The sequence below is a fragment of the Sminthopsis crassicaudata genome, chromosome 2 (genome assembly GCF_048593235.1).
Source record: "Sminthopsis crassicaudata isolate SCR6 chromosome 2, ASM4859323v1, whole genome shotgun sequence".
Classification (NCBI taxonomy): domain Eukaryota; kingdom Metazoa; phylum Chordata; class Mammalia; order Dasyuromorphia; family Dasyuridae; genus Sminthopsis; species Sminthopsis crassicaudata.
The window spans coordinates 230,437,351-230,456,058 of record NC_133618.1 but is presented as its reverse complement, the minus strand read 5'-3'; the positions used below and the strand labels follow the sequence as shown (position 1 = coordinate 230,456,058).

Genomic DNA, 18,708 nt, shown 5'->3' with positions numbered 1-18,708 from the left:
TTAATATCCCTGCTTTATAGAAGAGGAAACTGAGGCTAATAGTTTAAGTGATTGGGCCGTCGTCATAGAGCTAGAGGGTGTCTGACACTGGATTTAAATTCATGCCTTTGTGATTCCAGATCCAGTGTTCAATCCACTGCCCCACACAGCTACCAAAATTACCACAACTATAAACACAACTATAACAACTCCATATTATTGTCCTAATTGTTCAGATGAAGAAAATGAGATTCAGTGGGATTAAGTAACTTGTTTGGCTCTCACAGTCAAGAGTATGACTTTTGACTTTTAGTCCAGTTTTCCTTTCCTCATCTATTTTAACAGAGGCAACAATTAGACTAGTTTTATTTTTTTCTTTGTTATTTGTTAAAGGCCAAATAAAACTCCCAGTTTTAAAAAATATCATTTAATCAAATAAGTGTCTGCAGTTAATCCCATCGCTACCCTTCCTTTCCTAAGACAAATTATTGAATCTATTCCCCGATTGCCTGTTGGGGTTTCCATGTACTTATTAGATTGCCTAAGAGTCTGTTCTGAATGGGCAGTCTATATCTAAGTTGTGTAATCAGTAGGTATTCAAGTAACTACAGGACTTTATGAAGGATATAAACAAACAGAATACCTCTCTCTTTCAAGATGTTACAATTTAGCTGTAGAAACAAAATACATAAAAAGATAACTCATATGAAAAGATAAAGTTCAGAGTAGTTTTGAAAAGTGTCTGGTGAATAGTGCTATAAGAGCACAGTGCCATGGACATAGAATGATCTGAGTAAATGTTTAGATTAGATTGGAGCTCAGGGAAGGGAAAGAGCACCTAATATGATAATCTATCCTTATTTCTATGACATAAGTAGGCCAGAATAAAATGGTAAGAGACTTGATTACAGTTTATTCTGCTTCTTTCTGTTGTTACTGGCGCATTGCCCAGGAACACCTTGTCATTTATAACTGCTTTAGGAGACTGGATGTTAGCTACTTTTCTGTTACCATGAAACATCATTTAGACCAATTAAAACTAGACATGATTACATTCAGAGTTGAATATTTCCTCTGAATGAGAGTCTTAACAACTGCCTGAAAATTCTGAGAGAGAAATTTCTTTTTTAGCTTAAGACCTGACATTACATCTCTGATCCTGAATTTGAATAATTTACTAAGCTTTGGAGTTGTGTGATTGCCTTCTGTATGTCTTGACAGCATGATAAAAAGGTGATGTTTTAAGACAGCTGCTAATTTATTCTCTTTGACTTTCCCAGCCCTCATGTAGTGAAATATTATGGCAGTTATTTTAAGAACACGGATCTTTGGATAGTAATGGAATACTGTGGTGCTGGCTCTGTGTCTGATATCATCCGATTACGAAATAAAACAGTAAGTTTTCCTTCTATAACAATGTATTTTGTTCCTGCTCTTCTGAAAACTTCTTTTCTCCAGAGCTTTTTGTTGATTTGCATGCCTATGACTGCTGTTTTTCTCTTCTTTCTCTTTGGCTCTTTTCTATCACTCCATCTCTGACTGTTCCCACACATTATCCTCTTTCAACACATTTTCTGATATCTCACACCAACTTTACATAATTAATCTTAGAACTTATCTTCTGATTTTTTAAGTGATATGATATTAGAGTTGGAAGGGATTTTTATAACATGAAATTTTTATAACTCGGAAGTTATTTGTCTTTTTCTCTAGTCCATTCCCCTTATTTTAAAGAATAAAGAAGTGCCTTGTTCAAGGTCCCAGAGGGTATAGGATCATAAATTTAGAGTTGGATGAGATCTTAGGGGCCACAGAGTTAAACTCCCCCATTTTATACATGAGAAAACTCAGAGTTTAATTAACTGGCCCAGAATTATCCAGCTAGTAAATGTCTTGAGGTAGTATTTGAACCCATGTCTTCTTGACTTTCAAATCCAGTGTCCTGTCGATTCCATAAAGTGAGCAACAGAGAGCCATAATTTCAGCTGAGGTATCCTCCAAGTCCAATGTTTTTCCTACTTCCTTGTTATGGGCAAGTCTTAATTCTTCATAAATTCATAAATCATTTGCTTCATAAATTATCTGTAACATGTTAAATTTTAGCTAGGTTTCTTTTTACTAGCTCTCTTTGCCGCTTCAACAGTATGTGGTCAAGAAGTGACTTTACTTCTTGAAATGTAATTTCAATGTAACAGAGTGTAATGGGGATGGCTAGTTTACCACTGCTACAAAAGCTATCATTTTGTGTTGGATTCCAAGTTAAAAAATGTCAGCTCAACAATTTTTTTTATTAAAGAAAAATTGTAAAAAATGTACAAATTGTACAAAACCTGTACTAGGTTTTGATGAATAAATTTCCTTATGGAAAAGGATCACATCTGGAGCTGAAAGGAACCTTAGAAGTCATCTTCCAACTCCTTTTTCAGAGGCTAAGGGATTTAGCACTTAAATGCTGTTTTTGATCAGTTGCTTCAGGTTATATTGATGGTATGAGGAAGAGTTGGAGTACAGACACATATCCCTGGACTCAGAGATTTTTCCATTGCCCCCCCCCCCCATGAAACTTGAAATCTATTTGGGGGTTTTATGACATTGACAAGTAACTATTAATCAAAACAGAACAAAGAAAGTCAGTATACTATATTAAGGTCTAATGCAGGAAAGATCTTTTCCAATGGACAACTAGGTGGCGCAGTGGATAGAGCACCAGCCCTGAAGTCAGGATGACCTAAGTTCAAATGTGACCTCAAAACACTCAACACTTCCTAGCTGTGTGATCCTGGGCAAGTCACTCAACCCCATTTGCCTCAGTTAAAAAAAAAAAAATCTTTTCCAGCTGGGATTAGGAAATACTCTACAGACCAAGTGGCATTTAAGATGGGTAGGAATTAAATATAAAGAACTTTTATATTATCTAGATTCTACTACCATCTCTTCAAATGCACTTTTACTAGCAAAATGCTTGCTTTTATTCAAGGTGTAAATTCAGTGGATGGGGCAATATCCTAATAAGTTTTAAAAAGTTCATTCCAAAAGTATGAGAAAGTGATTGATTTTAAGAATTTGTTCCAAGTTTCCTTTTAATAAGACAAATATATTTGATCATTATATGAGGTAATATTTAGATGAAGGGATCTTCCCCAATGTCACATATTAGTAAGTGAAACCAAGTATTAATGTCAAGTCTTAGGACTTTTTTGCCTGATTTTTTTTCCAATAAATGCAATTACATAAGCAGGAAAGGCAGCACATTGGTCAGATCTGGGACAGTACTGAATGTTGAGATGAATGGCTTTGTATATATTTTAAATATTTAAGAAGTTATTTGATCACTTTAGATCAGATAGCTCATATGATTAAGAACTTAGAGTTAGTGAAACTTAAATTATGGGTTTGGTTCTTGTGCAAACCACTTTTCTTTTTTCTCTTTAATAATCACATCTGGGAGCTCTTATCATCTTATTTCTCACAAATATATGCTCCTGGTCCTCAGAGGCCTTGATAAATGTGTGGATAGAGTGGTAACAATCTAAAGCTAGTCTTAAATAATGATAATCCTGCCATTCCTAGTAAAATACTTAAAAACTCTGGTCTTAAAAATGAAGACTGTTTCTTTAAGTTGTGCATATTACTCCATTTCTGTACCTTTTTCAGAACTATTCTCCATCCATAATTTTCCAGTGATTCAATATTATGGGCATTCCCTTTAGTGATGCAGATTATAACATCTGTATCCTTTCATCCTGTAGGACATTTGTCTGTGTCTTCTGGCATCCTCCTAGGATGTTCACCTAACTGCTGGGGGCCTTTCTCTGGATCTCTTGACATTGATATCAAGGGAGCTTGAGGATTCCTTCGAATATTAAACAGTAATAGTAATAATCACAACTTCACTCACAGAATACTTTATGCAGACTGTATATATCTTATTGGCTAATGCTTTCTTTATAATAGCATTATCTTTACCTTGTAGATGAGGAAACCAAGTCTGAGAAGGAAATTAACCCAGAAGCAAATAATAAGTGGGAAGCCTAGATGTGACTTTTGATTCCAGTATCTTACTGATGACCCAAATATCATCTACATTGTTACCTTAATTTAATACTTCATTTGGTCAACAAGCATTTATTAAATACCTAATGTGTGGCTGGCACGCTGCTAGACCCTAGGATACAAAGAATAAAACAATTCCACTCGTTTTCTGAAGAATCATAATGCATCACCTAAATAAAAGACATATGTGGAAAGGTATATGGTAAGCCTAAATAGATTGCAGAATAATACCATGATTTGTGTGTGAGTAAAATAGACTATGTGTTATAGTGAGAAAAACACAAGAATCAAAGGCTCAAGAGTCAAAGAGTTAAAATCCCCCCCACTGCTACTTATCATCTTGTATGATTTTGAACAGATCATTTAATTTATTTGCACCTCAGTTTTTCATTTTTAAAATGAGAGAATTGAACTAGATGGCTTCCAAAATATTTTCTAGCTCTAGGCAATCATCTCTTTTATTGATGTGGGCATTTTTCTCACCAGTGCAGATTGTACCTTATTTATTTATCCTTTATAACTTTTTGCTATATTTTCTTATAGATTCTTCATAGGTGATTTTTTGAGCATTCTTAATATTCTTTTAACATCTCATAGAATCCTACATACTATTAGAATTATTCATTATTTGCCTTTTATTCTTGTTACATTGTGTTCCCACAGTGGTAAGAGCTTATGACAACAGAATCTCACACACACCCTCTCCCCCAAGCTTATGCTCCCTTTTTGTTCTATGATGAATAGGAGAAAGTCCTTTGCTATTACTATTGAGGTGAGCTTTAAGCATTAGGCCACTGCTGTTCCATGGATCTTCTGGTTCCTTCCTGAACTGAGCTTTCTTCCATTCCAGGAAATAGTCTTCGGCTAGGACCAAGATTGTCAAGACTCCAGATAGTTCAGATGTAGCTAGACATTGATACTGATGATGGGCCAATTCAACTCTTTAGTTACTTACTGTGTTATAGTATAGAGATTTGAAGATTTAGGGCCTAGCCAATATTAATTTTTTTTCTTTAAGATTTTATAAAGCATTTTACCTTATTTTTAAACTTTTAAATTTATTTAATTTAAATTTTTTATATTTTTTTAATAATAATGGCTTTTTATTTTTCAAAATATATGCATAGTTTTCCACATTCACCTCTGCAAAACTTTGTGTTCCAAATTTTTTCTTCCTTCTTTCTTCTCCTTTAGACATCAAGCAATCCAATATATTAAACATGTGCAATTCTTCTAAACATATTTCTATATTTATCATCCAGCCAATATTCCTAACTTTATCTTTCCTTCATTCCTTGGCTGTAGATTGGCTGTAGTAGATGATCCTCTAAAGAGCAGAAGAACGGTTTCAAATTTCCCTGATCATGGTTAAAGTGCAGTGACAAATAAAAAGATGGCTTCTGTGGCCAGCAGCCATGTCTCCTGATATACCGGCATTGGTTTTGAGCCTAAGGTGCTGGCACTGGTTGTAGAATGAAGTTAAGAATGTGGAGGGGAAAGTGGTGAAATGTTCCCACATAAATTCCAGGAGTGGGCTTTCAACCATCTCTTCCACACATTTCCATTTCCTCTTTCTCCAGTGCCTGCTGTAGGTCAGGAGTTGAGGTGAGGATTGGTATTGGATAAGTTGAAGAAGCTTTAAAAAGTACTTGGCATTTAGGGGACTCTTAATTATTGTTTTTTGAAAGATATAGGAATGCAATAGGTAGACCTGAATCTGGAGTGGAAGGACCCAGTTTTAAATGCTAACTGAACTTGGAATAAGGCATTTAATCTCTCTGGGCTTCAGTAGCTTCATCTCTAAAAGATTGGAGTTGGACTAAATGATTTTTAAAGTTCTTTCCAGTTCTGAGTCTATGATCCTGTAATCACGGACCTATGAGGACAATTTACAATGGATAATATTTATTTTAATAACTTTAACTCATTTTTCTTCTCTTTTCCTCATGTACTGATTCTATATTATAGTACAGAACTTAAAATTTTTTGGTCTAATTTTTTTCATAGTTGACAGAAGATGAAATAGCTACAATATTACAATCAACTCTTAAAGGACTAGAATATCTTCATTTTATGAGAAAAATACACCGAGATATTAAGGCTGGGAATATCTTACTAAATACAGAAGGACATGCAAAGCTTGCAGACTTTGGAGTAGCAGGTCAACTTACAGTGAGTATAAAATGATTTGTTTGGATAACCCTTATCTCTATAACTGTAGAACAGCAATACACTTATTAAGTATTATACCTGTCTGGCATAGGAGGGGATATAGATTTTAGATAAATTATGGTCTTTGACCTTATATGGATTAAAGTATAGTAAGGAATAAGACACCAATACAAATAACTATAAAATAGGATTACAGTGAGAAAGTTTCAGAAAGGGCTGTGTGAGATCTGAGAGAAATGGTTGTTAGTAACTAACTAGAAGATGTCAGTGAAAGCTTGGAAGAGGTGGCCATTGAATTGGGCCTATCAGGAATGCATGAGAAAGGACTTATGGTAGTAGAGTCAAGATGTTGGAGTAGAAGAAGCTCTTACAGCCAAGCTCTCCAAACATTCCCCTCCAAACAATTTTTTTTTCATTTTTAAAAAATTTATTTATTTTTAACTATTTTTTAAATTAATTTTTATAATTATAACATTTTCTTTGACAGTACATATGCATAGGTAATTTTTTTTTTTTTTTTTTTTTTTTTTTTTTACAACATTATCCCTTGTACTCCCTTCTGTTCCGAGTTTTTCCCCTCCTTCCCTCCACCCCCTCCCCTAGATGGCAGGCATTCCCATACATATTAAATATCTTATAGTATATCCTAGGTACAATATATATGTGCAGAACCGAATTTTGTTGTTGTTGTTGCAAAGGAAGGATTGTATTCGCAAGGTAAAAATAATCTGGGAAGAGAAACAAAACAAAACAAAACAAAACAAAAAAACAATGCTCTCAGTTTACACTCATTTCCCAGTGTTCCTTTTCTGGGTGTAGCTGATTCTGTCCATCATTGATCAATTGGAATTGGATTAGCTCTTCTCATTGTTGAAGTGTATAATGATCCCCTGGTTCTACTCGTTTCACTCAGCATCAGTTGATGTAAGTCTCTCCAAGCCTCTCTGTATTCCTCCAGTTGGTCATTTCTTACAGAATAATAATATTCCATAACATTCATATATCATAATTTACCCAACCATTCTCCAATTGATGGACATCCATTCATTTTCCAGTTTCTAGCCACTACAAAAAGGGCTGCCACAAACATTTTGGCACATACAGGTCCCTTTCTCTTCTTTAGTATTTCCTTGGGATATAAGCCCAGTAGTAGCACTGCTGGATCAAAGGGTATGCACAGTTTGATAACTTTTTGAGCATAATTCTAGATTGCTCTCCAGAATGGTTGTATTCTTTCACAATTCCACCAACAATGCATCAGTGTCCCAGTTTTCCCACAGCCCCTCCAACATTCATCGTTATTAGTTCCTGTCATCTTAGCCAATCTGACAGGTGTGTAATGATATCTCAGAGTTGTCTTAATTTGCATTTCTCTGATCAATAGTGATTTGGAACACTCTTTCATATGAGTGGAAATAGTTTTAATTTCATCATCTGAAAATTGTCTGTTCATATCCTTTGACCATTTATCAATTGGAGAATGGCTTGATTTCTTATAAATTGAAGTCAATTCTCTGTATATTTTGGAGATGAGGCCTTTATCAGAACCTTTAACTGTAAAAGTTTTTCCAATTTGTTACTTCCCTTCTAATCTTGTTTGCATTAGTTTTGTTTGTGCAGAAACTTTTTAATTTGGCGTAATCAAAATTTTCTATTTTGTGATCAATAATGGTCTCTAGTTATCCCTTGGACACAAACTCCTTCCTCCTCCACAAGTCTGAGAGGTAAACCATCCCATGTTCCTCCAATTTATTTATGATTTCGTTCTTTATGCCTAAATCTTGGACCCATTTTGATCTTACCTTAAAATGTGGTGTTAAATGTGGGTCTATGCCTAGTTTCTGCCATACTAATTTCCAGTTTTCCCAGCAGTTTTTGTCAAATAATGAATTCTTATCCCAAGATTTGGGATCTTTGGGTTTATCAAACACTAGATTGCTATTTTTATTCACTATCTTGCCCTGTGAACCTAACCTATGCCACTGATCAACTAGTCTATTTCTTAGCCAATACCAAATGGTTTTGGTGATTGTTGCTTTATAATACAGTTCTAGATCAGGTACAACTAGACCACCTTCATTTAATTTTTTTTTTCATTACTTGAAATTCTTGACCTTTTGTTCTTCCATATGAATTCTGTTGTTATTTTTTCTAGGTCATTAAAATAGTTTCTTGGGAGTCTGATTGGTATAGCACTAAATAAATAGATTAGTTTGGGGAGTATTGTCATCTTAATTATATTCGCTCGGCCTATCCAAGAGCACTGAATGTCTTTCCAATTATTTAAATCTGACTTTATTTTTGTGGCAAGTGTTTTGTAATTTTGCTCATATAAATTCCTGACTCTCCTTTGGTAGATATATTCCCAAATATTTTATACTATTGACCGTTATTTTGAATGGAATTTCTCTTTGTATCTCTTGCTGTTGGATTGTGTTGGTAATGTATAAAAATGCTGAGGATTTATGTGGATTCATTTTGTATCCTGCAACTTTGCTAAAATTCTGAATTATTTCTAATAGCTTTTTAGCAGAGTCTTTGGGGTTCTCTAAGTGTACCATCATGTCATCTGCGAAAAGTGATAATTTGATTTCCTCATTTCCTACTCTAATTCCTTGAATCTCTTTCTCGGCTCTTATTGCCGAGGCTAGAGTTTCTAGTACTATATTGAATAGTAATGGTGATAGTGGGCAACCTTGTTTCACTCCCCTCCAAACAATTTAAAAATACTGCTGTTAATTGAATTCTGGAATAGCAGAGCCAATGAAAGATTGGGGTGAAATATTTTTCCAGCTTAGGACAGTTTAAGAGGTCAGAAGGAAAGGTGTGTGAGACTGGAGTAGGAGCTGTCCCAGAGCCTGTGTGATGGCAGCTTTGAAGCTTACAAGCCAGAGACAGTAAAGGAATCGGAAAACTGATCAGAAAGAAATTATAGGGGACCCTTCTGTTAGCATGGAGTGAAGGACAACTCCTTTTCCTATACCCACTTTTGGGTCATGGCTCCAGGGCAGAGAAAAACATTTTCTGTCACAAGGGAGTACAGATTCCGAGGGAGCAGTAGCACTTATGGCTACAAGGGATCAGGGGACCTTTCCTGAATAAGGATTGGGGCATAGACCAAATGAGCAATGACCACACTCTGCATGGATCACACCATCTTGGAAGCACTAAAAACTTTCAAAAGCCCAGAATTAACCCTGAAAAGAATAGAATCAATAAAAGGCTAAAGCTAAGGACAGTTCCCCCAACTCCAGCTTCCAGAAGTGAGCTTTCAACTACTTCTCCCATACATTTACAATTCCTCTTTCTCCAGTGTTTGACATAGGTTAAACATTGTAGTATAAAGTTCAAAGTCAAAAAATAGACTAAAAACAAAAAGAAGAACTTGATCAAAAAAAGTTGCTATAGTGACAGTGAAGATCAAGGCACAAATTCAAAAGAGGGTGATGGTGTCAAAAACAACTGCAAACTGAGCTTCAAATGGAAAAAAAATAAATTGGATGTAAGCTCAACAAGAATTCTTAGAAGAGCTAAAAAATGATTTTAAAAATTAAATGCAAGTAGTAAACGAAAAATTGAGAAAATGAGAGCAGTGGAAGAATATTATGGAAAATCCATTAAAAACTTGGAAAAAAGAGGTACATAACTATTGAAGAAAATAACACTTTAAAAAACAGAATTGGCCAAATATTAAAATATGTACAAAGTTTCATTTGTGAAAATAATGTCTTAAAAAACAGAATTGGCCAAATGAAAAAGAAGGTACAAAAGTTTACTGAAGAAAATAATTCCTTAAAAATTATAACTGAGCAAATGGAAGTTTATTTCTCCATAACACATCAAATAACATTCAAACAAGCAAGAAAATAAAAGAGTCAGAAGGATGAAAAAATAGGGGGAAATGTGAAATATCTTATTGGGAAAATAACTGATTTGGAAAATAAATTGAGAAAAATTATTTAAGAATTTAATAATTTAAGAATTAATAATTAAATAATTAAGAATTGCATTATCTGAAAGCCATGATTAAAAAAAAAAAAAACTTTTTTAAAAATCATAGATCTCATATTTTAAGAAATTAAGGAAAATTGCCTTCCACTAAAGAAAGACAAAATTAAAGTAATTATTAAAAGTTATTTTGACCAATTATATGTCAGTAAAACTGACAATCTAAGTGAAATAGATGAAAATTTACAAAAATAAATTGCCTAGATTAGCAAAAGAAAAAAAATACTTAACCCCATCTTAGAAAAAGAAATTAAACAAGCCATAAATAAACTTTCTAAAAAACAAGTCCCCAGGACTAGATAGATTTACAAGTGAACTTCATCAAATACCTAAGAAACAATTCCCAATACTATATAAATTTTGAAAATATTGGTTAAAAAAAAAATTCCCACCAAATTTTTTTTATAACACAAATATGGTCTTGATACCTAAACCAGAGAGAGCAAAAAAAGGAAGAAAACTATAGATCAATTTTCCTAATGAACAACCAACTAAAATAAAATACTAACAGAGATATTTATAACAATGTAACACAAAGACCATGACTAGATGAAATTTATACCAGGACTTCAGGGATGGTTCAATAATAGGAAAACTATTAGCATGATTGACCATATCAAAAATAAAACCAACAAAAATCATATAATTATCTTATTAGATGCAGAAAAAGCTTTTTGACAAAGGACAATAGCCATTCTAATTAAAAACATTCTTTAGAAAGCATAGGAATAAATGAAGCCTTTCATAAAATGAAAAGTACTGTCTATCTAAAATTAAGGGCAAGTCTTCCCAATAAGATCAGAAGTGAGTCAAGAAGTTCATTATTACCATTATTATTCAATATTGTCCTGGAAATGCTAGTCATAGCAATAAGATAAGCAAAAAAAATTGAAGGAATAAAATTTGGCAATGAGGAAATAAATCTATCATGCTTTGCAGATAATTTGATGATTACTTAGAGAACATTAAAAAATCAACTTAAAAACTAATTGAAACAGTTAACAAATTCAGCAAAGTTGCAGGATATAAAATAAACTCACTTAAATCATCAGCATTTTTATATACTACCAATAAAACCCAGCAGCAAGATACAGAGAAATTCCATTTAATATAATTGCAGACAATATAAATATTTGCTAAGACAATCACAGGGACTATACAAACATGATTAGAAAACACTTTTATATGAATAAGTATATATAATTTTATTATTATATTTATTATTTTATTTTTCTGGTGACATGTAGATAATTTAACTTATTTTTTAAATACAATTTTGAGTTCAAAATTTTCCACTCTCCCCTCCCTAAGATGTTAAGCAATTTAATATAAGTTAATATATGTGCAATCATGTAAAACCTATTTCCATATTAGTCATGTTGCGAAAGAAGAAACAATTTGCAAAAAATTGCAGCTTGCGAAAGGAAAAAAAAAAACATGAAAAAAAAAGTGAAAATAGTGTTTTTCTATCTTTTATTATTTCATATTTGTTCTTCTGTTTCCCATTTAGGATACAATGGCAAAACGGAATACAGTGATAGGAACCCCTTTCTGGATGGCTCCAGAAGTGATCCAAGAAATTGGGTATAATTGTGTGGCAGACATCTGGTCACTGGGAATCACTGCTATTGAAATGGCAGAGGGAAAACCCCCATATGCTGATATCCATCCAATGAGGGTGAGGAAATTGATGAAAAACTAATGAGATATTTTTTAATTGGGACATAGTTTCATGAGTGTCAGAAGAGTCTATAGGTCAGACTATCAAAACTGTAAGATAATTTAGAGAACATTTAATCCCATGTCTTCATTTTACAGAGGAGGACACTGTTGCCTGGAGTGGATAAGTGAATTTTCCAAGTCATATGTTGAGTATTAAAGCTGGGTAGGAGTGGGTGGAAGTCCAGGAGAGGCAACGATTTGGGTTCTGAATTAGCTCAGATGCCCAATTCTGATTTACATTGAAAAGTTGATTTTGATTCTTTAGGTACCTATCTCTTATACATTGTACTCTTATTATTGAGTAGTACACTAAAGGTACAATTAATGCTAATTAGTTTCCCTCTAGGGAGAATTTTTTTGCAGGGAATCTGTTGGGTCTAAGTGAAGAGTTTTTCATAGTTTGGTGTTTTTGCATGTGGGGATAGGAATGGAGAGAGATGAGAGGGGAAAATTACACTTATTTGGAAATTTAAGATTAAATAGTTTTGATAATTTCTGGCAAAATTTTTATTTTAGAAAATTATAACTTTCATATTACTGGAAATACAAAGGGATAATGTTATTTTTGACATTGAAGAATTTAACTGCAGCACGTAATACCTCTACATCATAACTATACTGCCATGATTTTGTTCACATATTTCCAACTGGTTTAAAAATATTCAACTAATCTTAATATTCTTTCTGAGGCATATGGTATTGAAATATAATCAGTCGCTTAGCATTTTCAGTGAATGCCAAAGGTTATAGAGTAATAAAATCCTGGAAATAGAAGAGATGTTAGAAGCTATTTAGTGCAACCTCCTTATTTCATAACTGGAAGAACTGAAATTGGAAAAGAAAGGGTTCTGGCTAAGGCTACTACTTGATGAGTTAGTACTCTTGCTGGAACTAGAATCCAAATTCCAATCCTAACTTGTATTACTTTTCTATTACTCCACAGACAGTGGGCATAGTAAGTGATGATGATGGCCACTGGGGAAAGATGAAAAAGTGTTCTGGGAATCCTCTGAGCATTATAACCTTTGGAATTGGCTTCTGACTTTCAGGGCCCACCAGTAGTGACTACCAGGAGATGGTGCACCTGAATTGAGTCAGAAATAATGCTAGATGGGATAATTAAAGTTTTAGAAAGACATGAATAAGAAAGACTTGGAAAATGACTCCAAAATCTCCCTGATCTGAAATATTCAAACTTTTATTAGTATCTAGTGGGACACATTAGTGGAAAGAATGAACACTTTTTTTTATTCATTCACTTATTTACTATGATTCATTGTAAAAAAAAAATGCCTGGAATATGTAATATTCTGTACTGTAAGTGTTGGGATGGGCACAGATATATCTACCTTCGATTTTAAATTTCTTTTTTTTGTGTGTGTTTTTTTGGGTTTTTTTGTTTGTTTTCCTAATAAGATTTCTAATGAGGCATTGTTTTTTCCCCTTTTGAAAAACTTTCTGTTTCAGGCCATCTTCATGATTCCTACAAATCCCCCTCCCACGTTCAGAAAACCAGAGCTCTGGTCTGACAGCTTTGCTGATTTTGTGAAGCAGTGTCTTGTAAAGAGCCCTGAGCACCGGGCCACGGCTACTCAGCTCCTTCAGGTATGGAACTCACTTGGCCAGGGTCCTTGACTATAGTGATGAAGTGTGGTAATTTTTCTTGGCAGACAAATGGAGGCACATTACAGCTGATGAGGTTAGGTAAATTCTTAAGAGACATTTGAAGAATTTTTGGAGTGTAATGACAAAGGAAGAAATGATCAGCATGAGCTTTTAGATAGCCCTTAGTAGCTAGGTGACTGTGGGTAAACCACTGCTTTTCCAGGGCTCTTTCTTAGAGCATCTTTGAAGAGGATGATATTTTCTTCACAAAGTATTTTTCTTATAACATTATGGTGGGTTGTTCTCATTTTACAAATTAGAAAGCTGAGTTTCAGAGAGTTTGGGATTTTTCCATGATCATCTGAATAAGATTATAAATGCAGAACTGAGATTTGAAACTACCACTTTTCCCACAGAATCATCCTGCCTCATTTTGTTATTTTGTGCCTTTGTATATAGAGAACACATGACTGTTAATTGTAGACTTATAAATGATGTTCATTTTATTTGCCTTTAGCCTATGTCATACAGATTAGAAAGAGAGCTCACATAGAAACCATTTATTTACTAAATGTTTCATAATAATTATAAAGTTGAATAAAATAACTCTTGCTTTCAAAAGGTGAATGCTTTAACTCTACAAACCATAGAATGCTAGAATTAGAAAGGACTTTTCAGTCATTGAGATCAAGCCCCTCATTTTCTGGATACATAAATATCCAGAAAGAGGAAGAGATATACCAAAGATTATAGGCCAACTTGGAGCAAAGTCTGAACCCAACTCTCCTGACTCCTAGTTAATTGAACAAATATTTATTAAATGCCTGCCTTGTGCAGGGAGGTGTGCTGGCCACTGGATATATAAAGGTTAAGAACTTAGTGTCTAATGCTACATGGTATAGAAAAGTTTTTCTTTAGGATGATTTGCTCTTCACATGCAATTCTTCTGTAAGATATTCTCACTCTTATTCCAGGAATTATCATTCTTCCATATCATTGCCATTCATTTGTTGAAAAATATTTTTATGGTACATCTGCTACTCCTCTTAGCACTAAGAAGTCATACTTGCCTAGTGCTTCATGGTTGACAGTGCACTTGCCTCATAACAGTGCTATGATCCCCAATTTACAGATGAAGACATTGAGGTACACAGTTCACAAATTATGACTTGCCAAAGTCACATATCTGCTAATTTTTTGAGCTCAAAGTTGAACTTCTGGTTTCAAGATCTCATGTTATCTTAGTCTAGTAATTGTGCTAGGCTTTTGGGAGAGGTTCATAGTAACATGAGACGTCAACCAGCAGATGGTCTTTTTGAGAAGATCAGAATAATAAGACCTCACATTTATTGGGGACTTTAGAGTTTACAAAGTCCTGCCTTCACATTAGCCCTCTGAGGAAAATTGTACCAGCATTATTCTCTCCAATTCAAGAACATATGAGGAAACTGAGGCTCAGAAGAAGGAAATAACTGGAACCAAAGTCACACAAAGTATGTCTGTGGCAAAACTGAAACTATGATCTTGGTTTCTAAACTCCCAAGGCAAAGCTTTTGCTAAATATACAAAAAAATACTGAATAATCATGTAAAATGGCAACATATACTTTATCTCAAGACAGTAACATATCATTATGTATTTGATTAGTGGTTTTGATGCTACGTATGTAGAACTTCAGGGGAGGAAGAGTAATTTTCAACTGGAAGCAGCCTCCTGAAGAAGGTTGGCTTTAACCTTGGCCTTGAAAGATGGCGCAGATTGGAGGTGGGGAACTGAGAGTAGGGAGGTGCTCTGGCAGAGAAACTACTGGATAGAGATAGGTGTGCTATCCACAATCCAGGACTATGTGGTAAGCAGAGATTAAATGCTTTAGAGAGTATAATATTGATGATGTACTGCTCTTGTGTTTTTTTTCCAAGCATCCATTTGTTAAGAGTGCAAAAGGAGTGTCAATACTACGCGATTTAATTAATGAAGCCATGGATGTCAAATTGAAACGCCAAGAAGCACAGCAGCGAGAGCTGGATCAGGATGACGATGACAACTCTGTGAGTGGCAGAAAGCCCCAGGCTTCTGAGCTCTATGGTTAGGCCCTCTTAAGATCTGGCTTTGAAGTGGAGAGGGACTTTTGGCAGGTGGCTTATCGTTGATCTGAAACTGCAGTTTGGCATCATTCCTTTCTTGGCCTATCCTAAAATTGTGACTAGTTTTGTTTTTCTTTTTGTCCCCTGAGGCACTTCTGCATTAGCTATCTTGTCACACAATGACAGAAATAGAAAGGGACCTTAGAACATAGAAGAGACATCACCCTTAGAGATCATCTAGTCTCATGACTCAAACTTTTTGTACTTTAGATCCCTTTATCCTCTTAAATTGATTTCATTTAGATAAATTGTATCTATTTAATGTTATATCTATCAGTATTTATTGAATTAGAAATGTAAACTGATAAAATTTAAAAATAGTTACTCATTAAAAAAAAACATTACCTGCATAACATATTTTTAATGAAAAATAATTTTTCTAAATTTAATAAGAAGAGTGGTATTATTTTACATATCTTTGCATATCTCTTTAATATCAGGCTTAATAGAAGACAACTGGATTTTCACATCTGCTTCTGTATTCATTCAGTTGTATTATGTTCTGATTGAAGTATATGAAGAAAATTTGGCTTTACACAAATGTGTAGTTGGGGAAAAGAGGAGTATTATAATAGTCAAATGAAGTCTTAGTATTCAACTCTCACCGAATAGTCTTGAAAATCCCCATAGATTCTTGTAATACACTTGGAGAACCACCTATCTTGTCCAACTCCCTGGACAAGAAGAAACTGGGGTTCAGAAAAGGGAAGTGGTTTTTTTCCAGGCTTAGTAGTATAGTCTTAATGAGAGTCAGGTCTCAGGACTTCCATTTCAGAATTCTTTAGATCCCCTCCTTTGTGCCCTTCTCCTTAAGGACCATAAGGATTCCCATTTTCCCCAACCTTCTTTGATTAATAGTTGGGAATGACCTCAGAGACCATCTAATCCAACCCTTACTTAAAATTGTGAACTTCTTCTATGACATTCCAGTAATTTGTCATTCAGTTCTATATTTAAAGTTTTCCCATGATAGTGTACTATTGGTTTAGTGATTCCCTATATGTAAAATGAAGTGATTAATCTCAGGTCTTCTCAGGCACTGATATTCTGTGCTCTGTAACCAGTAGGAGATATAGGATTTAGAGCTGAAAGGGACTTGAGAGATCATTTGCTCTATCTCCATACTCATTCCCCTCTGTTGTTACACAGGGGAAGAAACTAACGCTCAAATAGACTTGTCTGTTGCCCCTGTTTTATTAAATGTATTTTATCATATTTATATCTTGCCTATTTATTGTTTAGGAAGCAACTATTTTGTATTTTTTTATCTTTTATTTAGTAATAATAGCAACAATAATAATAACAGTAGTAGTATTTAACATTTGTGTAGCCCTTGTTATATACTAGGCACTGCTCCACACTTTATATTTATTATTTTATTTGATCCTCACAACAACTCTGGAAAGTTGATGCAGTTATCCTCCTTTTACAAATAAGGAAACTGAGGCAAATAGAGGTTAAATAACTTGACCTGGATCACACAGCTAGTGTTTGAAATCTGGCCTCAAATTTATTTAAACTTGGTTCCTCCTGACTCTAGGCCCAGTACTTTATCCACTGTGCCTCCTTGCTGCCCCACACTGTACTTAGCATCATACAGCAAAGTGCTTCTCTGATAAATCATTAGTGCATGGAGGTGACTCTGAGTCCTTGAAGACTGTCTTTCTTCTATGCATAAGCCTCAGCAGGTCCTACCATGCTAAAAACACTTATAGTATAGACTTAGGAAAGAACTGTGTAACTGTTATTCAAGGACCAACATGGCTAAGGTCCAAGAGACTGTCAAGTACTAAAGGTTATGGTTACAGGAATTTTCAAGACCAGTCGCCAAGCCTAAGGAGGTTTGTAATCAGTCTGTGTAAGTGGAAAGAATGCTCACATCAATGAAATAATGAGTTTTTAAAGAATATAATCCAACCTCTTAATTTTTGTGTGGATTCTAAGACCCAGAAAGGGAAGAGACTAATTTCTCTCTTTTTTTTTTTTTTTTTTAAGACTAATTTCTCTGAGATGGTACATTGAGTTGGGACTAGAACCCTAGTTTTCTGGTTGTCAATCCATACTTGGAGTGGCTATGCTCCCAGTCCCATGAGGTTAAGCGTCCTTTAGCTGTCAAGCTGTCATCTTAGCCTAATTAGTCAGATTTAAGAGCTCAAATATGATTAATTGTAATATAAATCAGCTTTTTTTCTGGACATTGCATTCTTACAGGAGGAGGATGAAACTGATTCAGGCACAATGGTTCGTGCTGTTGGAGATGAGACTGGCACAGTACGAGCTGCTAGTACCCTGGGTGATGGAGCCAATACCATGATAGAACATGATGATACTTTGCCATCACAGTTGGGCACAATGGTGATCAACACTGAAGAGGAGGAGGAAGAAGGAACTATGAAAAGTAAGTGATTGACAGACAAACTGACTCAGAAAACCATTCGTAAGTGCTTCAATTGTTGCTTCCTTGTCTTTTTTTTTTTTTTTCCATCCCATAAGGTAAAAAAGGGTGAGTAGGTTTTTCACAATATTAGTTTCTTCCCCCAGGTTCTTCTAGCCTCTCTAATGATATTGCTTTTATAACTTTCCTTCAATGTTTCATTGACTTAATAGATTATTAGAATTAGAGGGAACCTGAAAAAAGAGTCTTGCCAGCATTTTATAGGTGAAGAACTTCAAGGCAAGAAAGGATAGGTTATTTGTCTGAGATTACAGAAAGTGGCAAAGCTGGGACTAAAATCCAAGTCTCCTGATTCCTAATCTTCTTTTCCTGTTGCCATGCTTACTAATACTGGGGTTTTTACTCTTTTTTGTGCCATCAGTCTCTTTGGCTTTCTGTGAGGGAGTGTGTGAACTCCTTCTCATGATATTTTTGAGTGTGTGTATTAAAATATGTAAGTTTTCAAAGTATTTTTTAAAGTTCATGAATCGAGATAAAAACCTCCTGTACCAAGTAAATACTGAGACCATTGTGCTTTCTTTGAAGGGACCAGTAGAGGGAGCTCTGTAATAAACTGAGAGCTTAAATAAC

General features: G+C 34.5%; 1 protein-coding gene across 1 annotated transcript in view; it reads left to right on the top strand.

Moving 5' to 3' along the window:
• The window catches only part of STK4 (serine/threonine kinase 4), a 118,135-nt gene that overhangs the window by 14,414 nt on the left and 85,013 nt on the right, over positions 1–18,708 (top strand). Inside the window, exons 4-9 of the mRNA XM_074288508.1 lie at positions 1,260–1,374; positions 6,040–6,204; positions 11,723–11,890; positions 13,402–13,539; positions 15,459–15,587; positions 17,895–18,081. Of these exons, the coding sequence (XP_074144609.1) occupies positions 1,260–1,374; positions 6,040–6,204; positions 11,723–11,890; positions 13,402–13,539; positions 15,459–15,587; positions 17,895–18,081 (902 nt within the window). The remainder of the gene's footprint in view (positions 1–1,259; positions 1,375–6,039; positions 6,205–11,722; positions 11,891–13,401; positions 13,540–15,458; positions 15,588–17,894; positions 18,082–18,708) is intronic.